This window comes from Ambystoma mexicanum, chromosome 8 (genome assembly GCF_040938575.1).
Source record: "Ambystoma mexicanum isolate Mex_15411 chromosome 8, UKY_AmexF1_1, whole genome shotgun sequence".
Classification (NCBI taxonomy): Eukaryota; Metazoa; Chordata; class Amphibia; order Caudata; family Ambystomatidae; genus Ambystoma; species Ambystoma mexicanum.
This window is the reverse complement of record NC_090929.1, coordinates 503,983,529-504,010,463: the sequence shown is the minus strand read 5'-3', so window position 1 is coordinate 504,010,463 and position 26,935 is coordinate 503,983,529. Positions and strand designations below refer to the sequence as shown.

At 44.3% G+C, this 26,935-nt stretch overlaps 1 protein-coding gene across 3 annotated transcripts in view; it reads left to right on the top strand.

Annotated features, from left to right (window-relative positions):
• The window catches only part of CFAP74 (cilia and flagella associated protein 74), a 2,332,202-nt gene that overhangs the window by 1,685,887 nt on the left and 619,380 nt on the right, over nt 1-26,935 (top strand). For all 3 annotated transcript variants that reach the window (XM_069610170.1, XM_069610172.1, XM_069610171.1), the window contains exon 28: nt 16,736-16,873. In XM_069610170.1, the coding sequence (XP_069466271.1) occupies nt 16,736-16,873 (138 nt within the window). The remainder of the gene's footprint in view (nt 1-16,735; nt 16,874-26,935) is intronic.

Below are 26,935 nucleotides of genomic sequence, written 5' to 3'. Positions count from 1 at the left end.
AGGGTGCTATATAAAAACCAGAATAGATAGATAGATGGATAAACATGAATTTTAATAAATTTGAAAGACATAAACCTAGAGACGCTCTCCACAATAAAGTCCTGGCCTGGTTGCGCTCTAAAGTTGGAGAAAGTTGTGTTAGGACCCATGATCTTAGATTCCTGCAGAGGGTCCATATTAAGGAATGGTCTCTTATGAATGACTTAGACTGCATCGTTATTGGCTGTGTACATAGTAACCTTCCTTCTTTTTTGAGTCGCTGTCGAAAACTTGGGAAGCTGAAAGCTACTACTAACAAACATATTATAACTGACTGAATCTTAACTTTTTCCTCTGTATCCTTTTTTGAGTTTTGTCTTGTTATACATGTTGTAGTCCTCAGAGGCCCATGGGCGAGTTGGTGCTTAAAAAATAATAAATAATAATTTGAAAAAGCCTGTAAATACCTTGAACTGTCCATGCACTGGAATATTTATATATTTGTGTAAGCCACCCCCCGCCCCCCATAACTAGCCCACCGTTTTATGTTATAAGGTAATTGCAAGTCGCAGATGGCTTTCCTTATAAGGTCAGGGAACTCTGAGGTGACTTTCCATGTCTTTCCACATCGCTGAGTACTTTATTTCTAAACAATATGCAGAGCCGTCCCCAATTCCCACACCCCTCCTTTAATACTTCACATCATTCGACCCTCAGCAGCAAAAGACATCCTTGATGATGTTACATAGAAATATGTGAACCCGTACATCGGAACTATATCAACAAATATGCAACCCATAATTTGTGGCCAACTAATATTTTTTGCTGTTTAACATAAATTTGTTTCATCGCCAGCGGACCACCTATTTAAAATGTACGTCTATATTCAGATACTTATTTGTGTAAAACTGCAGCAGTGCACTAAATGCACAAGCTGGGATATACGTGTTTTCTGATTAGTTAATGACTAAACTTCAGGGAGGAAATGTACGTGAAAATAATCTGAAAAAGCAAGAGTATTATTTCAATTCACTATTAAGTGTCAGTTGCTGCTATTTGTGTCAGCTTAAAATGTGATGCCAGAACTCCTCTCCTCGCATGTCCCTTTACCTTGTACTGGGAGAACTGTAAACCTGCTAGCTAGCTGGTGTGCCAGCCTCCTTCCAATTTTGTCAAGAGTTGAAACATTCCTCATCGTGCTGCAGATAAAGTCACTTTTATTGCTGAAGTCCATTAAAAACAAGCTTTTGCAAAGCCAACAGTTTTAGGTTTGAGTAGGCATGGGATGATGGTACTACATAGTCATAAGGAGATACCAGCTGTAAAATGATTTGAGTACCTGGGCATATGATAGCAGTGCCTGACAGGTGTCTACTTAATACCTACACACAAGCCAAACATAATGATGTTTCCAATGCTTGTTTTTAACAGGACTTCGGTGGAAGGTACAGATGCAAGGCACACATTCTAAATCAAGTGACTGAAGGCTCTCTTGTTTATGAAATGTGTATTACAGCAGTAGTATATTTACAACTCCAATTAAGCCATTTGTTCTAAGAAGACTGCTTTGAAATAACACTGTCAAGCTATTTACAGCACACAGTTTGATGTTACTGCGTGATAGAGCTAGCTCAAAGATGAGGTTTTGGTAGGGAACGTCAGGTTGGGGCTGGGAATAGCTATAGGGCTTAGCATGGCCATGGCTGTTCAATGGGTGAGTAAATAAACAAACAACGTCCACAAGCTGTGCATCTCTCCTCACATCCCATCCCGCTCCTCTCATATTCCAATGTGTGTAAAGGGGAATATGTATGCAAAGGAAAATCAGTGTTGTAACATAGAGGATCAAGGTGGCTGAGTCAGCTCTCCTCCCTATGTTGGACAGCACAGAGTAAGGCGCCCCTGTAAACAGGATGACACACTCTGTCTCAGGTTATCAAAAACACTGTTCTAAACATGGGTCGAGGCGCGCCTGGCATTCCACGTTTGTCACTTATTCCAGCTTTCCAAAAATTCTTTCACAGTTCAACAAATGTTCATGCAGAGCTCCCTCTCTCGGGCTCAGACCTCTCAAGGCATCAACAGTTTACATAGGTCTCCCTCAGTCGGGCTCAGACCTTTCAACCAAAATGTACCTGATTCAATGTAGATCTTCCTCAGCCGGGCTCGGACCTTGCAATCAAAGCACTTGCAGGGGTTTCCTTCCCCAAGCTTCATTCACATTTGTTTCACTGGCGTCAAAGACTTTCGAATGTGCAAGGTTTTTACTATAGACCTCTGCAGCACCACTTCGACCTTCGCTTCATCCCTCCCTTATGTTATTTACCCCAGTGTCTCTTGGTCTTGGTAGTTGCATACCACAATCAGAAAAGTTCCAAGAAATCTTTCTCTTTAAAGCATTCACCTTTTAACTTCCCCTTTCGCCGGGTTAATCTTGACCATTGCGCATCTCAGAATATGTTCACTTTGTTGCTTTATAACAAGACATCAAACACTTTGTATAGACTTGCTCCGTATTACTGTCTTCACATCTATCAGTAACTTTAAGTTCACTACTGGTTTACTTTCTTTTGCGTCTCATCACCACGTGCACATCCTTCAATTGTGAGATACACTGTTGCAACTTCAATCATTCCTTGACACAAACTGACCTTTAATGTCTTACGCTAACTCACCAGCTGTGTGCATTCCTTTCTTGCCTTTGCGGCTTTGATTCACAAGTCAAGGTTTGATACCACAGGCTTGGCCTCACCTCCCCAACTCTGTCGTTCATCCAGGGGGGTCGCTGGTGTCCTTGAAACACAATGCAGATTTCTTTTTGTCTAGGATTTGGCTTACTCTGCTTATCCTTCACGGTTTCGGGTATCTGCAGGGTTTCCCTACCCTTTGCTCTTGTCCCTCGATCGGTCATCCTGCTCCATTGGGTTCGCCTTCGCCACAGAAGATGTGCTCCCTCTCTTGTTCCACCTTTCTCAGAGTGGGGCTAATGGGTATCAGATGCATGTGATTAAGGTCAAGTGCCTAGCTTTGCCTGACCTGATTAGCGGGACATGTCCAATGAGATATGTAAGTGTTTGCCTCTTTACTCTGTCACCCTCTTCTTTGGCCCAGTGTTTGTGTAGAAAGGGGAGGGGGAAGTTGGGACGTTGGAGAATCCTATAAAATAGGATGTAGTATGACCATGGGAAGGGGGGGATACTGTATCTCGCCATTGGTTGCTTCACCCCCAACCCCCGAAGACCCCCCACCCAGGTGATCCTCCCCCACTGGTCCACACCCAGGGTCTGGATCCAAAGGTGAGTTGCCCAGGCCACCTGAGAGAGAGTTCCACAGGGACTAGCAAGTGAGACACCATTTGGTTTCTCACAGTGTGTACTCAGTCAGAGCAATTAATTCACTTGATAGGCAGTAGAACATGTTCTATTCTGCTACGGACTGAGTAATCATCTACTTGTGGTGATAGTTTCCTTTTATAGGAAAAAATGTTGTAAACTTCATAGACAAAGCTAGCTGAACACGTATCGCTTGAAGAGGGGCAACTTGAGATCTCTGCAAACTGGCTACTACATAACTGATTTAAAGACACTCCAAAGAACCCTGCAGGATAGCCCATGTTTTTAATCATTTTTAATTCTGAGGATGCACCTTGCTGTTATTCTGATGAGATTAAATCTGCATTTCAACAGCAATCAAACAAAAAGACATCATGCAAATGAAACAGACTTTTTTGAACCATTCCCTTATTTTATTTAGTTTTAGTTTTCTTAAATTCAGGTAAATATTGAGAAGCCAGTTGCGGGCAGTGTGGGGTTTGCCTTTGTTATTTGCCTTTGTTATTTGCCTTTGTTATGCAAATGTGCAGATGACAAAGGCAGCGCAAAACAAACAGGAACCGAATAATAACAAGCAAGTGCAACCCAGCACGAGTCTGCTTTGCGGTGCTCAGCTCCAAAGGCTCTCACTCCAGCTTTTGCTCCTAGGGAGACTCGTTTCCTCTTTAAAATAAAAAAAGTTCCCTGCATTTTCCACCAAAGATGCCATATAAATGTCAAAGGCACCCAAAGTTACTAGTCCAAAACCCATAAATTACATAAACACCCTCTATTGTCTCCTCAAGATGGTAGTGCCAAGTAACAGAATCGCAAGGTGTGCTACATAGCTTTACTTAAACATAAACCGTTATGCCTTATTACACTACATTTATGATGAGATGCCAGTTTCCCGCATGGTATATAGCAGTGCCTGTCAAAAGCTTAAAACTTGTGCACAACGCAAAAATGTTGACTTTGCCAATGCTTGTTTTAATAGGACTTCAGCGGCTTTGCCAATGCTTGTTTTTAATAGGATTTCAGTGAAGGACACACAGAGTGCTTATACATCGAGTGGATGAAGGCAGGCCTGGTAAGACAGCGTGTTTACCACTCCAATTAACTCTCAGAAGACTGCTTTGATCAAACACTGGTAGGCACTTTGAATGTGAAGTCTGATGGTAGGGCTTGATTAAAGCCAGATCAAAGAGTTCCCATGAGGAGATGTTTTTGGCAGGCAGAGGCAGGAATGGGTGGGAATGTCCATAGGGATTAGCATGGCCATGGATAGGCAATGGGTGGCACATAACCAAACAAAACCTACATACTCTGTGCCCCTCCTCATATGTAATTCCGAGCAGGGCATCTTTTGGTTCCCTGCTCCCCCCCCCCATCTGTAATCCAATGCAATAGTTTTGGCATATTGGTATCACAAGCGGCACCTAATAGCCCAAACTAAAAAGGACTCTCTCCCCCTCACCACCCATGACAGCCCCTCCCCAACACCCTCAACACGCCCCAACCCCCACACTATTTCCAGCACTGCCCCTCTATATAGATGATATCATGTAAATTGAGCAGTTTATGCGCAGTTTATGCATCAATGTCAGCATGTTAATCAAAAAGGAGCTTGTGCTCTAAATGATTTTACAGGCTTTGCCGTCCATTTGTTGCTAAGAAGGTCTCTGTGGCACAATCAGTAAATCAGTGTGGCTGGTACCAGAAAGGTTGGGGGTCCGTGCCCATCAAGCAATAGCAGAATTCTAATAGTATTATGATGTTGATTTAGTTAATATAATAATTTGTACTCGAGAAGTTGTCACCCTCCGTTTACCAAAAACCAGGACAGGGTTTTTAAAGTAAAAAAGCCTCTCTGGACGTGGGGAACAGAGGGTCCAATTCCGAGACAGTCCTGGAAAAACCAGACATCTGGTCACCTTACTTTGGTGTTTCACCATTCTGCTCTCCCCCCTTGTTTTATTTAGGCCCCCTAATACTGATTTCTAGTGACACCACTAGTCAAAGGACTCGCATGCTTTTTCTGTTTTTATCGGGGAAATCACTTCCAGTGCAAAAGGTCCCACTGACTTTGTGATGGAGTGGGCACAGAGCTGCTTCATGCCACCTAGTGGCTGGTAGAAAGAACTCTGTATTTCAGGTTTTTATAGATGAAAAAGTTGTCAACTCAAAAGTACAGACAATGGAGCAGTCAGCATAGGTTACGGAAATACATCCAGAACAACCAGGAGCTTATGCGTAACCTAGTCAATAAAGATACACCCTCAATTTGGTGGATACTCAACAAAAAGAGTAGAATCAAAATCCCTGCGCAAGCAGGTAGTGTGCCTGAAGAGACATGGGTGGATTTCCTTAAGACCAAGGGCCTCATTACACGGACGGCGGTAAGGGTTAACGGTCACCGTTAATGGCAACGGTGACCGTTAACCCTTACCGCCTTACTACGAGGTCCCTTAGCGGGTTGGTGCTTTAACGCCTGCTTTTTGCAGGCGTTAAAAACCAACCCGCTAAGGGACCTCGGAGCTAATTACGGCACCGCAAAATAGCGGTGCCGTAATTAACGCCTTCCCCATTCCCATAGAGCCCTATGGGGCAGAAATGGGGAAGGGCAATGGCGGAAGGGGGATTTACCGCCCCACCAACCTTGGAATGGGGCGGTAAATCCCCTTTCCGCCAAGGCGGTGCCGGTATTTTACCGGCATGAGCCATGGCGCTAATAGCGCCATGGCTCACCGCCTACCGTGTAATGAGGCCCCAAGTTTTGGGTGAAAGGTGTAGCCGGGAACAGCAGGGATCTGCCGGTAGGGCAGACCATAGAGTTGATGCATCATTTCGATAGAAATGAAACAGAACTGGTGATTAATCTCAAGAACTCCAGAGCTAGACAAATATCCTAAAAAACCAATGCGCCTCTCTCGACTGATATTCTATGTAATCTCTTCGAGCACATAGCAAGGAATGGGAAATTTCCTATTTCATGGCTTGATTCCATTCTGATTCTGATGGTCTTTGCCACGATGGTGTTGAGAGACCTGAGAAGCTGGGTGGAGGCTTCAAACCTCTTTCACACACTGCAAACAGGGTTTAGGAGGGGAAGTAGGCACACTGTAGAGTGGCATGACTCTCTATGCGTGTATGTCAGAAGTTGGTGGTGGCACAGTGAAAAATCTATATGTAGCCGCCATCGACTTATTTGCTGCGTTTGACAACGTGGACCTGGTCCTGAATGGAGGAAGTTGTTGAGATGGGGTATAGATCTGGGCCCACTGAAAGTGATCCAAATGCTTTACACAAGCAAAACCACAAAGGTGACTCTCATCCTCGCAGGCAAACTCTCCAGGGGAATTGGAGTCACAAAGGGGGTTTGATGGGTGTGTGGTTGCACCAACCCTTTTTTGGTTGTATCTGGCGGATCATTTGGAGGCATCTAAGGCCTCTGGGTGGGTGGATATGCCCCACAGTCGATGGATCTTAGGCTGGGATGCATTGCATATGTCGACGACCTCCTCGTGGATTACACCCCCTGCAGAACTTCAGAGGTGTTTATCCACGGCAATGAAAATCTGCCCCAGAACCAGCTAACAATAAATCCTGCCAAATCCTAGGTATTGATATGTAGTAAAATGAAGAAGCAGAAAAGCTTCACCTGGAAGATCAATGACGCAGTAGTGGTGAAGGTGGACTATATCCGATATCTGGGTTTTCCCATATCTTTTCAACAAAAACAAATAATACAGGAAAGGAAAATGGAAGAGAAAGTGCGAGCTTGTCTGTCTCTGGCAAAATCTGTCAAGAGTAGATTATACACCTACTCGCTCTTACCCTTAATCCAGTTCTACAGGTCCAAGATCTCTGCTGCCATTTTATATGCGATGCTTTTTGACATTTTGGAAGGCAGGTTGCTGAAACAAGTCCTGGACCTCCCTCGATCAGTCCCAGTGAATGTTATAAGATTGGAGTTGGGTTTAGTGTTGTGGTGGACACAATTCATAAAGCGCAGTCTTTCTCTCTTCTTGAAACTAACTTAGGCGGGCAAACCACACACTGGGCCTCATTATGAATATGCCGGTCCGGTAACAACGGTGACGGTAATCTACCAGCACTGTAGTTACCTGACCGGCATACTCCGAGTTCTGCATGAGGGTGCCTTGCCGCCCGCCAGGTCTGACCAGACGGGCGGAACGGCACCCGCTCGCAGACCTTGACAGTAGCAACGGCACCATTAAAAATGCTGCTGGTGCTACAGTTTTCCCCATTCCCCATTGAGTCCAATGGGACTCGAATGGGAATGGGGAGTAATTTATTCTGGTGCCCGGAAAAGGAGAATTACAGGAACCGCCAGGGCTGTGATGTCCTGGTAAGTCCCCATTTCTGGGTGCTGGAAAAACAATGACTCCAGCGGCAGTCGTGCCGTTTTTACCAGCACGGCTACCGCCGGGGTCAAAATGAGGCCCATTGACTTTTACTTGAATGCCATGATGCTAGGACAAACTATCCCCTTCCTACGTGGATTCAAGAAAAGAAGCAAGCTTGCTATATGTGAACAGTTCCGACTCCGATTAATTCGTGAAAAAGAAAGTGAAAAGGATCAATCAGCTGACATTCAGGATTTATGACGTCTGAAACGGTACAAGGGGCATGAACTACTGTATCTACCCTTGACAGAGGTAAGACTATCAGAAAATAATCCCCTCGTTTAAACTGAGAGACCTGTTACCTTAAATTCAAGCTGATTTGTCGAACAAGAGGCTATTAACCTTCCAACGTTTTATTCATTCGTCCTCTGCGATCATAGTAAATGACTTATGACACAGACTTATGACGACTGCCCACTTGTCACTCAACTTATCCTTGGTGACATTGTTGGTGCTAGTATTTGATGAAATCGAGGAGGTGCTGATTGGTGTCACAGAGCATTTGGATTTATTACCGTGATATAGTTCTGATATGAGCATTCGTAATGAAATGATGCCTTACATTTTTAGTGTGCATGTTTTTATGATGGGCTGATCGTGTAATAGTGCAATTAATCAAATGTGTGTTTTTACGGTGTGTATGTAAAAATGTGAATTGATGAATTTTGAATGTATAGTGGACGGCCCGATAGGAATAGTTCCTTTTGAGCTAGTCTTTCCTCAACCTTGTTTTTCAAATGGGTCTTTTAATATGAGTATTTTCAGCATGTATTGTGTAAAAGTACTTTGTGTACGAAAAACACAATAAATAAATAATTAAAACATATTTTTAAAAAGTTCTGGCTTTCTGGGCAGACTATGCCTGGATGACACTTCAAAGATGATGAGGAATCTGTGGGTTTTTTTTTGTATCTACCAGAAAGAATATTACCGAAGGTAAGTAACTTGTTCTACAGTCTCATATGCTTTGGAAACGTCTTAGGATTTTGAACTACGTTGCCTTTCAAAGCTTCAGAAAGAAGTACCTATTTATTGCTACCCACAAATAAACAGACCTATATCTGTCCTTGCTGTATCAAACACTGTCTGCTTTCCCCCCGGATGTTGTAATTGCAATTTGCGTCAGTGTGCAGAAGACCTAAGGCGGATCATTTTATAGAGCATGTTAACCGTGCTATGCAAAACACCTCTGTTAATGCTGGATAGAGGACGTGGGGTATACGCCAAATTTTTGTTTTACCCCACGCATTGTAGTGCAAGTTGTTTTACACACCCTTGCAATGGATGAACGTGAGGAGTATACACCTAGCATTTGCACCACCTAAAGAGGAAGCATGCGTCAGATTCGGATCTGGCCCTGCTTCAAAACAAAGCAGATCCTTAAGCGGAGAGTAATGCCCCACAAAACAGAACTCTAAAAGAGCACAAAGAGGGACCAATTCTCCCCCAAGCACCAAAGCTCCTAGCCACACCCCCATTAAATTAACACACATTTAAAAAGAGCAAATGCTATTTGATCTCAGAGCTGCCCCAGCCTGCTGTAGGTGCGCTTGACCCCTGTCAGCCCTTATTCCCCGTGCCTCCTCTTGCTTGCTCCTTTACCCTCCAGTAACCCCTCTTGCCTGCTGCTGCCTCAACCGGACCCCTAGTTACTGTATATGCCCTCTTTAGTCCCACTTTGACTGCATTTGTCCTCCAGTCGCCCCCTCCCCCCCTTGTGTTTGTCTCCCAGTGGCCCCACCTGGCCCCCTAAGCCCCCTTGAATGTGCCACCCCAGTGATTGTAGCTGCCTCCTTTCACTATTTTTGCCCCCAGTGACCATATCTGCCTCCTAGGCCACCCATGACTGCATTTTCCCCGTGACCTTACCTGCCTCCATAAACTCTCTTTAACTGCGTTTGCCTCCCACTGAGTGTACCTGCTACCCCTTGGCCCCTGTAGCACCTCCTCTGACCGTATCTGCTCCCCTTTAGCTCTTAGCTGCTGTGGCCCCCTTTACCCACAGTGACATCTCCTGTTCCTTGTACCACCATCTGGATTCTGCTGCCCCCAACCACCCAGGCTTGCCTCCAAATGACGTTCCCCGTTTCCACCGCCACAGCGCCCAGTTCAGCTGCCTAAAATCCTGCTCCTAGGACCACAAATTGTGTCCACTCCACACTGACCAGCTTTCCTCCGTTGGAGTCCCACAACACTGGGCACCCACCAGGAGAATGGGGTAGTCTCGAATCCTCAAATTCCCAGAGGAAGAGCTGAAAGTCCTGGTGGAGGTTGGTGTGAAGGCTGCAGCATGCTTCTCAGGACCTGGCCACAATAAGATGTTTATTGCCGGTACAACAGGATCTGGAAACCCATCCTGAACATGGTGAATGCTTTTACCCCCATCCGACGCACCATGGCCCAGCTTCAGAAGTGATGGCAGGTCCTACAGAGGCGTGTGCGGAAGCTGGTGGCAGACCACCTGAAGGAGTGTCTGGCCACACAAGGCGGTGAAGCACCGCCAAGCTTTTGCTGCAGGTTTTGGGAGGGGCCGTCCATGAGTGTAATCAACCTCAGTGGCCTAAAGGGAATCAGAGGAACTGAGACTGGGTTTGAAGGGGTGTACGCCGCGTGCATGCAGTACAAGAGCAATGATGTCCTGCAGCTTGTGTGAGACAAAAAAATATGTTGCTAGAAGAATCAAACAGATCTAGTAGCTCCGGTGAGACCGAGAGGTTACAATTATTTAGTGTAGATTCATCTATGAGATACAAGGCAATGAATTATATAATGTCTTCTTTTGCATTTTAATGATAATTTACATAAGGTGTGATTTTATTATTTCAAAGAATTGGTCTTAATTGGTATTAAGTTGTTTCTTATGATGGATTCTATCTTGTGAGGTTTTTATGGTATCAATTTTACCAATACAAATCTATTTTGACTGACTGACTGTTGCCAGTGTCGCATGTAAAAAGAACGACTGAAGTTAACCCTAACCCAGCTACGTATTAACTGCCACACCAATGACCTGTCCTACCAGTTTGCCAGCTTGCTTTGTGACCACTACTGCCACGTGTCCAAAGTAAATGGGCAGGTGATGACTCCAAACCCATCAATATGCCTATTGTCACAACACCCCACAACAATCCTCAGTTGTACCTGCATAGAATGTGTGGTGAGACTATATAGATATTATTGCAAGTCAATAAGGAGTTCCATGACCAAATGAGGAACAAGGCCAAAGAACGCTTTCCTTTATAAGGTCATGGAACTCTGAGGTGAATTACAATATCCTATTGATATATGGTAGGGGTATATTATTCCTTATAAAACAGGGGTGCACGCTGCCATCCCCTTTTATACCTGGCCTCTTGCTTAATCTAATGTAGGAGATGTCCGGGCTGTTGATACATATAAGCAGTGTAGAATCTGGATTCAAAAACTAACATGCAGCTTCTAATTTGTTGCAAAAAATTATTTAAAGCACTTTAGTGAAATGCAATTAAAACATTTCATGCTTTAAAATAAGTAATAACATCCAGATAGGTTCTTGGATTAATGTGTTGAACAGCAGTGTGCAAAATAGGAGTACTACCATGAATAGTTCCTTATCAGTTAATGGGCCTCATTCCGAGGTTGGAGGTAGCCATGGCGCTCTTAGCACCGTGGCTACCCCCTTACCGCATACCAGGTCCGGGTTCCCTGAATGGGGAATTACCAGGCCATTTCAACCTTGTGGGACCCGGTATTTCCCCATTCAGGGAACCCATTCCCATTCGAGCCCCCGTAGAGCTCAATGGGAATGGGCACCATGCTAACAACGGGTACGTTAATAACAGGCCCTTTGTTGGCATGCTGGTCCTTTAACAGCTCCCACTAAGGGCGCCTGGAAAACCAGCCGCCCTTAGCGGGACCCACTAAAGGACCTCGTAATGCGGCGGTAAGGGGTTAACGGTACAATTAACCCCTTACCGCCAAGGTCGTAATGAGGCCCAATGTCTTTAAATTGTCATAAAAAGCTACTTTATGAGAAAGGAATCTGAAAAGCTAGCCCCTGCTTCAATTAAGTGCTGCAGTGACTGCTGTAATTCTGCACTGTGTTGCCTCAAAGCAGAAGGCATTGTGACTTCATAACTTAACTTTAATAAATAGTCCTGTGAGGCTAGCTCAGCGGCAACATGCTCGCCTTGGAAGCAAGAAGACATGAAGCAACACAGGTTCGATCCCCGAGTCCGCGCTTAAAACCTCTGGGTGTTTAAGCGCATTATAAATACGCAACTGAGACAAAAAAAAACAATTACGCATCTAAAAAACAAACAATTCCTGTAACAGCACCTCGATGCCCACAGGCTGTGTGAGCGCTTTAAAAATGCAAAAATAAATAAATGATTACAGTGCAACAGTGATCATTAGCACCTTTCGTAAATTATAAGAATATTGCAGGTCGGGGAGTTCAGTGACCAATTTGAGGAACAAGGCCAAGTTCCTATATAAGGTCACAGAACTCCAACTGGACTTGCAATATCCTTTTTAGGTACAGTAGGGGGTATTTTATTCCTTATAATACATGTCCACACACACTGTCATCATCCCCCTTAATACCTGTCCTTTTGCTTTATGATATAAGAGATCTTCCATTTTCTGATATATATGTAATAAATGTACAATTGGTTTTGATTTTTTTTAAACAAATATGCAGCTTTAATACGTTGCAGAAAAATATTTTAAGCTGTTAAATAAAATGCACCTAAAAAGGTTTTTGTGCCTAAAAATAAATAGTAATATGAAGATAGATGCTTGCTCTCATATGTTGAACAGCAGTGCACGAAATAAGCATGCTACCATAAACAGTTCCTTATCAATTGATGGCTGCAATGTGTCACAGAAGAACAAGTTACTTACCAACTGTAACGTTCTTTCGACTGGATGTTCCTCCCATGTATTCCTCATCTCTGATATTCACATCATTAGCTTTCCTGCCTTGGAAAATAAAATTCCCCACTAGAGGGTGCAGTGCTCGATGTTGTGGTGTCGATGTCCCTCGAGGGCTGCCGTAGTGCGTTGACGTCAGTCATGGTATAAATAGCTCAAGCCGTGCCCGTTGGTTTCAGTTCTGTTTTTTCGATATCTCCAAATGAGTAAAAAAAAAGGAGGGGTGAGGTGCACACTCCAATTCCTGACCAATATACTACCTGAAAAAAGAAAAAGAATAAATGGGTTAAATCCCAAAGTGTCCAATTCACTGGGTTGGACCCCAACCTGTGAGTGAGGCGTCCATCACTACTGTTATCTCCAGCCATGGTTGCCAAAAAGATTCTCCCTTGAGAATATTGTCCTTGCAAGCCCACCGTAGAAGGTCTTGAGCTACTCTGCACACAATCTGACGTATTTCCGGAAAACTGGGACCACTGAGTTCTCAGGGCCCATTGAAGGGACCTCATTCTCGATTGGGCCTCTGGCACCAGTAAAAATGCAGGATGCCATGAGGTCGAGCAACCTCAGAAAATCGTAGGCCAGTAGACGCTGGGCATTTTAGAATTTTTTTACCATCTGCAGAATGTGTTGAGCTCTCACCTCGGGAGGCAAGGCTTTCCCCAACGAAAAGTCTCCAAGACCGCTCCGATGAACTGGAGTCTTTGGAATGGTATTATATGGGACTTCTTGTAATTGAGGGAGAAGCTCAGTTTGTGAAGGAAGTGGAAGGTGATCCTCAGATGTTCCTGGGACTGTTTGGGTGAACGAGTCCTGATTAATCAATTGTCCAGGTAGGGGAAGACGTGAATCCACCCTCTCCTGAGACTTGCTGCCACTACTGCCATCAGTTTGGTGAAAATCCTCAGGGCAAAGATCAGCTCGAATCGAATGGCAGAACTCAAAATTGAAAATGAGAATTGCCAATCGCGAACCTCAGGTACTTTCTGTGCTTGAGATGGATTGGCACATGAAAGTAAGCATCCTGGAGGTCCAATGATACCAACCAGTCTTGGAGTTGGAGAGACTGAAGGATCTGAGAAAGGGTTACCATCTTGAACTTGTACTCCCTGAGGAACTATTTAAAGTTTCTTAAGTTTAAGATGGGTCTCAATCCTCAGTCCTTCTTGGGAATGAGGAAATAAGGGGAGTACCAACCCTTGTTCCTCTCCGCTATAGGTACATGTTCTTTTGCACCCTTCTCTAGCAGGGTTAACATTTCCTGCACAAGGAACGGATCTGGAAATTTGAGAGTTGGCTCCCGATGGATGGTCCTGAGGTCTTTTCTGAAAAGGAAGGCAGTAACCTTGGGCTTCCGTTTCCAGTGCCCAAACATCTGAAGTAATGCCCCGCCATTCGTTCAGATGCTGAGAGATCCTGCCTCCCATCGGGGTCTTGTGGGTCAAAACCTCAGAGTAGCTTAGAGGCGGCTGCAGCTGGGGCTGATCTAGCACCCTTTACTCGTCCACCATGAGGGAATCTTTTTTGTCCTCTTTGACTAGCCTGTCCTCTTCCCCTTGCAAATGAGGAATAAAAATGAAAAGGACGCCCCCTCCAGGAAGATGAGCCTGAGTACGAGTGTTGCTGAGGTTGACGTATGGAGGCGCTAAGCGACTTAGCTGCCACCTTAGAGGTCTGCAGCTTCTCTAGACTCTCATCTGCCTTAGTGCCGAACAACCTTCCTCAGCCACGCAAATCTGCGTAGCACTGCCCTAGATGCCATGGACTTGCTGACGCTGTCAGCAGTGTCCAGTACTGACTGGAGACACTCTCCCATTGCCTCCTTTGCATCCTTCACAATAGCCAGGAAGCCGTCTCGTTCTGCGCCTTCTGGAATGTGCTGAGCCACAGTGCTAACACAGTCCCACAGGGTGTAGGTAAACCTCGAAAGGGTACAAGTAACATTGGTAGATTTTAAAGCCATACTGCTCGAAGAAAAAATCTTGCGAGCCCAGGCATCAATTTTCTTGTCAGCCCTATATAAGGGAATAGAGGGATACGCAGACTGTCTGGTGGATGTAGCTGCCTGGACCACTAAGGTTTCAGGTGTAGGGTGCTTAGTTAAATAGTCTGGAACAGTGGATGAAGGTCTATACTTTCTTGCAAAATTCTTATTTACTGCCAGATTCTGTGGTTTTCCAGTTGGACATAACCTTCCTTTGAAGGGCTTTATGGAAAGGTAGTACTGGATCCCTCTGAGGGCGCTGGCTCAGAATATTTGTCATGTCATCTTGTTCGTAAGTAGGAGAGTTCCTGCTTCAGCCCATGAACTCCGCAACCCTATTCATAATATTCCTGTATGCTGAATCAGCATGATCTGTTAGGTCTGGTTGGATAAACTCCAATTCAGGCGAAGTGTCAATGCCATTAGCTGTCTGTAAGCAGTCATAAAGGTCAGACATCTTCGATTGTGGGTCGAGCAGTTCCTCAGGAACGTCTTATGTCCCATATTTCACTCCAAATGGGGAAGAATCTTCCTCAGAGGATAGCTCCCCCTCATAAATAGAAGTCATAGACATGAGAAAGTCTTTCCTTGGAAAATGGGTATAAACTTTACCCGTGGGTTGAGGCCCTGAATGTGGTTTTGGTAATGGCATTGATGACGCATCCGGAAACAATGCTGTCTTCGACAGAGGCGTCAATGTAGTCGACGCTGGCTCTGACAAAGTCGTCGAAGGAGCCTTAGACAACGGAGTCGTTGAGAAAGGTGTCGACAAAAACTTCGAGACTATTGTCGACAAGGTCCTCGACGCTGGTGTCGGCGAAACCTTGGACACTGGTGTTGAAGAAGGTTTAGAACCTGACACCATTTTGTCCGCCGTTGCCCTCGATTTATGCACTGATAGGCTTGTTGACTTGCTCTTTTTGTGAGGTTTTTTAATTGGACAAGTGAACACTCTTGTAGAGTCAGGAGAAGAAGAAGAAGTAGAAGAAGAAGAAGAAGAAGAAGGAGAAGAAGGAGATCGGTGATGTCTTTTCCTCGCCTTCTTCAAAGAAGATGAAGATTTACGCGACCGACTCCTCGATCGGGACTTCTTCGACTTACGCCGGGACGAATCCCTAGACTCTCTGCAGTCTTTATTCCTCTTCAAAGAAACTTTCGAAGTTTCCCTTCCCACCACCAATTTACCTTGTCGTTCCTTGATAGCTTTTTCTGTCATGGCCTGACAGGACATGCAGTCATCGGTCCGATGGTCGGGACCGAGGCACCACAGGCAGACACGATGGGGATCAGTGATGGACATTTTCTTCCCACAATCCTGGCATTTTTTGAAGACAGTTTTTGGGGTTGACGGATTAGAAGATGGTGACATCTTTAACAAAGACTAAAGCGCCGCTCACACACTCGAAGAGAAAACATTTGGAAAAACAGAACTGAAGCCAACCTCTCGAGCTATTTATACTATGGATGATGCTGATGCACTACGGCAGCCCTCGAGGGACATCAACGCCACGACATCGAGCACATCGCCCTGTTGTGTGGAATTTTATTTTCCGGAACAGCAAAGCTGTTGATACAAATATCAAAGATGAGGAATACGTGGGAGGACACAATCCATTTGAAAGGTATTTTACAAGAAAGGAATCGGGAAGGTGTGGCATTGTTTTAATTAAATGTTGAATTGACAGCTGGAATTCTGTTTTTTGCTGATCAAGCAGCAAAAATTGCGACGCTACAGATGGACTGTAAAAAGTGATTACAGAGGGACAGTGCTGTCATTTTGTTATTACAAATCAGTAGTGATGTCACAATGAGCATGTTATATGAACATTATTTACAGGCTTTTATATGGGTATTGCAGGCTGCCATGTGTTATAAGAAACATTTTTACAGGCTTTTTATACAGATTTTACAGGTTGCCATGTACTATAGAGCATATTTTTCTCAGATGGTACATTCAGTTGTTGCAGCATCAAGGTTGTTGACCTCTTGTTTAATATACTGTTCAAGCTTTTTCCCCCAAATTGTCCATGATTACCCACGAGGCACAAACATTTTCCAGTACACCTGACCGGCATACTCTTAACAGCTTTGCTTATTGTGTGCTCTTTTACCCACAGAAATGTTTGGTTCAGGTAGCCTTCCAACCTACTTTGGAGGATCAAGCAATCCGTGAGGAGGCAGTAAGGATCCTATGCAGAGCAGCTGAGGCAAGGGCTGCGCTGGAAAAGGCAGCCGCGCTGGAAGCAGAAATTGCGGTAAATCCTTTTTATAAAGTTGCTACTCCGGAAAAAGGGGTTTGTAAAAATAAAATGCCTGTTTAGGTGCATAAAGGGAGAAAAAATGAACTGTTGCAAGACCTAGAAATGTCTAATTTATTTTTCTAATAGAACAAATATTTCAGACAAAAGAAGAGAAAACCAAAAAGACCCTTCCTCTGTCAGCCTATCCTTCCCCTTCTGCCCCGCTGCCCAGCCTGAAACAAGATGAGGACAACACACTGTAGAGATGTCATGAAAGGATTATGCAACCAATAAATAATAAATGATAACTAAAGATAACACATCACTCTGAATTGGGCAGTGTGTAAAAGTGCAGGGTAAAAGACGCGTATATGTGTGTACACCAGCGTTTACTTTTAATTGTCAGCAAAGCGGCGCTCACAATGCCAATTAAACGATATCGGGCAGAAATTAATTTGCATTGTGAATACTGCTTATCATGCGTGCATGGTAAGCAGTGTTCACAATTACAAACAAACGCTGTCCGACATGCGAGCATGTCAGGCAGCATTTAATTGTAATTATTTACATTGCCTGCCTTGCTTAGCAGTATGGATATCCAGCATTTGCGTTGGCGTGAAAATCCATGCTGCTGAAAATGCTGGAGTATTTCTGTGGCGAGAGGGAAGGGAGGTGGTGGAAACGCAAGCTGCGTTCCAACTCTCCTCTCTGCCATACACATGCATGAAAATGTGGCGTGGCGTGATTGAAAGGTATTAAAGCTTTTACGCCTTTCAACCACGTTACGCCGCTGACCAACATGAGCCCCAGTATGAGTTAATTTGAAACTTACTTAATGATCTACACCCAGTGAGAGAGGCATATTCAATAAATGAATACAAGAAGGCAGAGCAAGTTGCATACTCCATTGAACAGTTTATTATTTGTTTTCATCACACTTCATCAAATCCTTTCCTCTTTTTATCCCATTTCATTTCACCTTTTGTTTTAACTTCCTAGCGCTTCTAATACTCTGAGTATTTGCATTGTTTACTCATCTTCTTTTCTCTTGCTTTTTTTTACTCTGTTGCCAAAAGATATCATGTGGATTTATATTCATATATTTTACAATTATCCCGTACCCAAAACTTTCACAAGAACACATACACATGTAGAACAATTGACACTTAGTGTAAGGAGAGTGCCTTGGTATTTATTTAAGCTATACATAGTAATACTCTACATACAATCCATATAGCAATATTACCAAAGCCTCACTTAACATCAAGGGACTAACAACACAGTTCTCAGCTCTGTGATCCGACGCCTGGAGGCGATATATGGAGAATATGCCAGTCTGAGCCTTCCTGCCTGACCTTTTCTGCAGCAGACTCTTGATGCCTGCAGACAACTCCAGAGTCAGGCAGGGTAGGGATATGGAGGATTCCTGTGAACAGTTTGTGTATCAGCCTGGGGGAGGTCCTGATTTTGGAGCTTACAAAGCACAGACTGCAAGGGGTTTGCAAGCTTCCTTGCTATACAGGAGAACCACACACCGGGAATTGGAGACACACAGGAGGCTAGGGAACATGCGAACAGCCCACAAATGCCACATCCTTTTGAGAAATCAGTTAATCGCTCACACAGGGAGTACAGTTGCAGAGCCATGTTGGCACCATGACTGCTCTGCTGGAATCTAGGCTGCACGCTGATTGCTAATAAAGTCATGACTGGCACTGAAGCTAAAGCATAGCCACAACACATGGGGATAATGAAGGGAGAGGAGACACATATTTGGGGTAGGGCGGAATACCATGGCCCACAGTTAATAGAGAAATGGCTAAGCAAATCTGGGTATAATTGAGTCACTTAAATCAAGTCAACAAATAGAAAAGAGTGGCAGAAGGGACCAGGGTTTGAGGGTACAGAGAGATACTTGAATGAGCCGAAGGAGTGAGGGGAAAAGGAGGAGCCATAGCTTACATGGGGCAATATCTGAGTCACTGACACAAGTGAGCCAAAAGGGAAGATAATCTACAATCAGCTTGCACTCCTGCGACTCAGAAGCTGGAATGAACCAGTCACTACCATGGGGAAGGAGCTTGATGGTCAGCCTGTGTGGTTTGTAAGCTAGACTACCGCAAAAGCTAGTAACTATCAGAGGAAGGAGCTTGCGGGTCAGCCGGCTTGGTGTGATAGCTCTAATCATTGCAAGCCTAGTATCTACCAGAGGAATGGGCTTGATGGTTAGCCTGATGAATGTCAAATCCCATACTGGCAAAATCTTTTGATCCCAGGGGAAAGGAACAAGGACACATCCTTTTGTGGGCTCGAGCCCAAGTAGGGAGTCTTGAGTGGAGGGTAGGAATGGGAGTCGGAGAAACACACTGGCAGAGGAAGAAATTCTTCCTGGCAATAATCTTGGCCGTTCCCTAAGGTAAGGAGGAATAATAAGTTGTTGCTGGCAGGCGTATATTGCATTAATTTAGCCCTGGGTAAATTGACCTGTAGAGGGAGGACCTTTAGGGAAGAACCAGGGAGCCAGCTCAAGAGTGACTGCTTGATTCCAGGAATTGTTTTGAGACTGTGGGCCTCATCACGAGTTTGGCAGTATCCCAGCGGTATTCCTGCCCGGATACTGTCCGTGCTAATAGCGCTACCACCAACCAATCCGGCGCTATTAGCGCCTGATCACCGGTTTGGTGGAACAGTCCTCCCCCATTCCCCATTGGACCCATTCTGGAATTCCCTATTCCCCATTGGACCCAAAGGGGAATTTTTGGCGCGATTACCGTCAGCGGTATTACTGCGCGGTTATAGTGCCAAAAATTGGCTAATTCCCAGCAGATTTCCACCCAGCTTAGAGCTGGTGGTAAATACTGCCAAACCTGTGGTTTTGCGGACCCTTAAATGTGACGGTAATAGGATTACTGACGTATTTAAGGGTTACCGCCCAACTCATGATGACCCCTTTGGGATTCATGACATTAGTTCCTAGTTGTGTGAGGAAATGTAGGAAAAAGGACACAAAGTCTTACTGAGGCTATACAATCTTTGACTTGGACATTAAGAAATTGTAATTGAGACACCTAGGAGGTCATTACGAGTTGGGCGGTAAGGGTTAACGGTCACCGATAATGATGCCGGTGCCGGTAAACCCCTACCGCCCTATTTTGAGGTCCCTTAGCGGGTCCCAGAAGGAACGGCTGATCTGACCAGCCGTTCTCTGTGGGTCCCGTTAAGGGACCTTGGAGCTAATAACGGGCCCGCAATTTGCGGGCCCGTTATTAGCGCCTTCCCCATTCCCATTGAGCCCTATGGGGACTCAAATGGGAATGGGGAATGGTTAACTGAATGGGGATTTACCGATTCCGCATAGGTCGGAATGTTTGGTAAATCCCCATTCAGCCAGACTGGACCCGGGTTTGGAGGCAGCCATGGAGCTAATAGCGCCATGGCTGCCTCTAAACTCGTAATGACCGCCCTAGTCTTGCATAGAACTTACCATGAGCACTCATTTTGGTTATCGTCCTATCCTGGCACTGTTTCAAAAGGCTAATCCCTTTGTGAGTTTTAGAGGAATGTCCCAGACCTGGTTGGAGTTTATCCAATCCATTGCCTGTCCAAGCAAGTTAAACTGTAAGGTTTGGAGCGAATGAAAGACCACCTTGAACCATCGCCCGTGTTGTTAATAAAGCATAAGGAGACCAGTTTATTTTCTTCTATGCACTGGATTCCACCTGTATTTCAGTCTTCCTGATTGGGCAAAAGCCCTTGCCCGGGTTCCAACAACGTGATGAACACAATTATGCAGGACAGACCACGACGTTAATGGGCCACCAGCTGGAGCCATGCAGGGCTGGGTGCACGGATGAGGTCTCTGGATCATAACTGACACTGACCGCTCCACATAACAATGTTAGCAGCCCGGGATGGTATTAGCAGCCCGGGCCTCCTTCCGGAGTGCTAACATGTCATTTGTTTTGTTTTTAAGGGACATTGCGGATGCACCTGTTGTGCGCACCCAATTTCCTTTTGACAGTACAAATCAAGATGGCCACCACAGAGTGCAGTCAAGGAAACTAGTTCCTTTTCCATTTCCATGGCGGCCATGAAATGGAGTGCCGGAGGCCATGGTGAAGCGCTGAGGCTTGCTGATAATTTGTGGAGGTCCTGGAAGAATAGGGCAAGGGAGCAGGGGAACTGGCTTAAGTGGGTAAAGAGATGGCAGTTAGCAGGCAGAATGCAGGGGTTTACTGATGGATTCCGCCCATGGTCCTGGCCACTCGATTGCCCAGATTCTTTTCTCTGTGTGCTAATGTTGATTCATTCCTATCCTGAGCACTTCTGAACATACTAAAGCCAAAGATGCTGTCCTGTTTTGTTGTTACCATCATCAGCCCATATGTCACCATCCAACCCCTCCTGGTAATATAATAAAGCAACCTGAGTGTGCTTTGAGCCTCAAATGTTGTGTTGATGCCACATCAAACTGATCATACGTGAGCTATTGTAACCTCATGTTAGATTCAGTAGCACAAAGGCTTGCATCACCTCCATTCAATCCCTCTAAAGTGCACAAGGCATTGAGTGCCCTCATAAAAAACCTAGGTTTAATATATGTATGGCATCTGTACAAACCATCAACTAAGGAATACACTTTTTACTCACAAACACATGGCTCCTATAGCCATAGCGACAGGCTACTTACACCTACAACCTCCTCCTAATAATTGAAAAGAAAACGGGATCAAATCAATCACAGTCATTGATACTCACCTCATCCTTGAAAGTCTTAAACCCAGTCCTCTCCCAAGAGATTTCAAGGAAGCAACCATAAGGAGGAGGTCATTATTGGTATCACAGCAAGAGAAAGTAGACTCTAAAGAAAAACACACTAATAGAGAAAGAGATCAGCATGGTGGAAAGATTACACCATCAGGCATTTTTTCCCTCTGAGAAGGGAATGGACCAATGCAGTGGAGCAGCCTAGGTTATAGAAAGAAAACATGGCACATGTACATCCATGCTTCAATGGCACACTTCCCTAGTGCATGCTCTCACCCCTACCACTGGTCAGGGCTGAGGTTTCAGGAGCAGCGGCATGCTTTTGTGCTTCAATTTTGGCCTAATTGCGCATTGTGCTACTTTCTATCATGTAGGGCTCTTCTCCACAAGCTGCATTAGTGACAGGACCTTTTTTGCACATCTTTGCCAGATGCCTTAAGGATATTCAATAGGGAAAAAATGAGTACAAAACATTTAATTTCTCAGGCTGCTTGACGAGGCCATAGGTGTGCCAGTCTATGTCCCTGAGTTTAATTGCAGCTTCCGAATCAATCAGGCAAGATTGCAGACAGGCATCCAAAAGCTGTTGTTCATAGGTCAAAGAGGAATCTATCCTCAGCGGTATTGGCAAAGCTCCCTTGCTCAGGAGGAGGCTGAAAAGACCATAGAGGGCCTAATGTCACTGCAGTTTTCTTCTAAGGAAGAAACGCAAGTTCCTCGCTGGTGACTGGCACTATTCTTAGTTCCAGGAGACAAGCAAAGAAACCATTATTAGAGTGGTCTTTCCCTAAGATGTCAATGTTTTGGGTCACCCTCAAAATAATATACTCAAAGAAGAGCCTGGAACCATCAGACAGATAGTGTTTCATGTGCAGTCTCTGCTAGCGAGATATAATTTCTCGGCGAGGTACTCACTTTCCCCAATGGGACAACAGGAGGAATCTAGCTTTCAAAAATGTAATATGTTCTTGATGGCATTGTCTATGATAAATTTCTTTAAGGAAGTAATCATAGATCTCATTCCTCAGCTTTTACCACAACGTTCAACACTTCTTCAGACGCCAGTTCTTCTACACACTTTGCCAGCTCCAGTGCTGCCAGTTACCCAGGTAGCACCACAGCCTCTACTGCAATGGCTCTCCTTCTTCATACCCCTACCTTGCCAGTTGCTGTTCACAAATATGTGATCAATCCCCATAACCTGCGGCAGATACAACTGATCCGTTTACTCCATTTCATAATGATTATAGGGCTGAAGAGGATAAAGAGACCCTTTGCACAAAATGACTCCAACAGACTATTGGGAGTAAGGACATTTTTGGACTTTTCTGGACTACAGAACCAGCTACTGTAGAGACAGGGATACTAGCAGCAGGCCTGATGGGGTAACACGATAAGACAGGAATTTCCCTACAATGGGATGTTACTAATGAGACAAACAATATATGGGAGTCTCGCCCTCGTTAACCAGACAAGCAAATGTTTAGATGCCAGTTTCCACCAGACACACAATGAGAAACTGTGTGTCTCTGCTCAAACCCGCCTCCTCAATCTGTAGAGGGTGCAGCTGCATTGGCACATTCCAGAGGGTCATGCTCTAGTTTCATCCACCTTGTCACCCATGGGAAAGGTGAAAAAGCTCAAGATCTCCACCTGTGCCAGGCCAACACTGATGCGTCTCCGGGTGCTTGCAATCTAACATTTTGGAAGGAGATAACAGAATTTGTGTACAACTTGCCCTGGACTCAGCTAGATCAGTGTTTAGCAGTTATTGGGGAAGTCAAGGTAGTGTATCTTGATATGCTGGGGAACGCTGCAGGACACATGAACACAGCTTGAGGCATGCATCTCAAAATCATAAGGGGCACGTGGCTTATGAGCACAAAACACCTTTGTTAGATATGTTTGGAACTACTGTGGCATATTCTTTTGTTTTGGGCTGAGTAATGGGGGTGGGGGAACCTTGGGGGCCAATTCCACCGCCCTCTATGCAATACAAGTTCCGGAGGAGGTTAAGGACGGGTCCCCCAAGATCCCCAGCTCATCACCACCATAGGAAGAAATATCTAACCAGCAAAACCTAAGGGACCCCAAAGAGAGGGGAACTGGGGAACCTGAGAGAGACGGGTACCCCAAAAGGGAAAAATACCAAGATCAGGGATTGCAAGCCAGAATTAAAAGAAGCAATACATTAGACAAGGGACAAGGGAACTTTGGGGAGGGGGGAACAAGAACACAACCCACGTCAACCTTTTTCCATAATTAGGTTTCCCAAAACCTATGGTCTCCATGATAAGACACGGCCATCTGCCTCTTTAAGAAGCCAAAGCTATTGGGGATTTTGTCCCCCATCTCACTATCGCTTCCCCAGTGTCCGATTACCCACCTTATATATACTAGCAAACCCACCTGGGAACTCTCTCCCTTACCAAAACCCCATTGTTCATCAACGTCTTTTGGAGTTACAATGCTCCCTGGTAGAACAGATGCTTGAAGCACACCAGACTTGCATTAAACGGATGTGTCAAGTTCCGCTCCTGTCACTCCACAGAAACTACTCTCATGAATGTCTCCAACTTAATTTCCTCTACTAAGCTCTTCAACCTATCATCTATCCTAATTCTCCTTTTCATTTTTGGGATTTCATAATCGAGTCCTTGCCCGGATTGAATCCTACCTGGCACCTGAACTCTTATCTGATCTCGAAATCAAAATTTCAAACTGTCTCTCTGCCATTAAATGTTGAATGGCTTTGCACTCTTATTTTAAACTCTACAAAAACACAGGTGTTTTTCTGCCAAATAATCTCTCATATTTCTTCCAGTGCCTCTTCGGTTCCATCCAACACTCTCCACTACTCTTCTTCAGCTAGAAACCCCAGCATCATCTATGACCCTTCCCACACCTTCTCTACTTTCATCTCCAAAAATGTAACAACGGTTCACCTCAACCAGCTAAATATTATGAACATCAGGCACTGCCTTTTTTTCAATACCAGCAAGCATCTGTTAACCACTCTTTGTCTTCTCTAAACTGGACTACTGTGCCAGCATCCTCTTTGGCCTCCCCAACTATGCTTTCTGTCCTCTTGACAAGATAATTAACTTCGCTATCAGGACTCAATTTGAACTTCGTCACTTCACACCTACTTCCTCGTTCCCTCACCAGGCTCAATGGCCGAGAATGCAAAACAGGGCCACGTTTAAATTTCTTGTCCTGGTTTTACAAATCTATCCACATTAAGGCTCCACCTTATCTATCGTCCTGCATCTTACTCTACAAGCCTTCTCATAATCTGTGCTCTACCTCCTCAACTACCCTTGTGGCACCCCACCCTCCCAGTGCTTCCTCTTGCTAAGACCAACCTAAGCTAAAACCAAACTAAACCAATCTAAACTCCCCTCTCTTTCTGCCATGCAAGGCTCCTTATGCAACCATGACCTCTTACTAGAGGTGGTGCTCTGGGTCACCCGACCCTGCCTAAAGGAGGAATAAAACTGTACTGAAGCAGAGTCAACGGCCCCACCAGCGTTCTCGAGCCATGCAACCAACCTTCAGTGATGATCCCAGAGAGTTTTATTAAAAAAGTATTGATAAATGTCACAATCCTGTATTATATGATGTGGTTGCAGGCAGTATAGGCAATTTTCCTGTTAAGGACTGGTACATTACACTGGTTCCACCTCCTAACATGAGTGCCATTCTGACCTAGTATTCATAATACATACTTAATTAGATTCTAACAAAGACCAGTTGTATATCACCATGTATTCAACAGTCCACTTCATGCACAGTGATTAACACTTAATACAAATTACTTCATGCTTTTAATGTGCATCTTTTTGCAAACAAAATTAAAAATCTAGGCTGTGTCTCATGTAATTCGAGGCAAGCCATATTGAAAGCCCAATGTTGTTCATGGAGAACAAACACATGGCAGCAGCAGCGTTCTGATTTGACACTTCTGGTAGTCAGGTATACATGATTCCGTTACGTCTGATACCTGTGCATACAAGTATAGTGTCCCTCAACTGCCCGAACTATATAATGAGAGCCCTGTTGTTGCAGCGAAAAATCCCCAACAAGATGCAAATTTAAAACACAAGGGTGTGAATATGCATCGCAGTAATACTGTTATAGAAACAGTTCAAAGTGCTTAGATCTACACAGTGTAATGTATACTCAGCTGCCACATGATAAATAAAGTGCTAGTGCCTTGCTAAAACCAACCTAGCCTTATGAAACAAGCCAATACGATGGGCAATAATATGGCCAAATCAGTTTAAACATTCTAAAGTACCACAATTTTAACACAAAGTTCTAATACTAATAAATGCCACACGTGTGGCATTAGTATAACTGGTAAACATGCATATCCAACATTCAAATATGCAAAAGGCAATAATAGCAGCTGATATATAAGCAGTTTAAAGTGCATCCATTTAGGCAGACACATTTTCCTGTATTCTGTTACCTAGGTTTCAATAAAGTGCTAGATGTTATGATGTTGGAGGCCATACATGTGGATAATGCATTCCTAGTGTGTATAATGGATATCCAAGATTGGATATCCAACATTCTAAATGTGCAAAAAGCAATAATAGCAGCTAACCTATGAACAGTTTATAGTGCATCAGTTAGGGTACAGCCATTTGTTATCATGTCTCAATAAAGTGCTAGTGCATCTATTGAAACCAAATTTGTAATTAAACGGGTAACATATTTTGCTTCCACAATCCGCATAAAATGCTAATAGTTCAATCAAATCAACATAGTGCGCTAAAGAGCAGCACATCTAGTCTATGACAGTTGATGGACATAAACTCAGTTGCATGTAGGCATTTTCAGATATTGTACCACACCAGTCTCAGTAATGTGCTGGTGCATCAATGAAACCAACTTTAAGAAAGAAGAGAGACAGGTCATTATAAAAAGACATGCAGTCCATTATCCACATTATGACCATGAGGCTATAATCTATCAAAAAGAAGGATCACTTTGGATTCAAGTTGATGTAGTTTTAACTCACAGTTTCCTTTTTCAAATATGCTCAGGTAAATGTGCTATGCCTAAAAATGTCAAATTCTCTGGATCTCCATTGTGTTTCTCACAAAAGTGCTTTGCTAGAGGATATGCTTCATCATTGTTGTTAATTACACAATGATGTTGGAGTATCCTAAATTTGAGACTACAATTGGTAGAGCCAATGTAAGCCAGATTACATGGACACAGTAAAAGATAAACAAACTTTGTTAAACAAGTGGTTTCATGATTCATTTTCCATTTGACTCTGATTGTGTTGTAATTCAG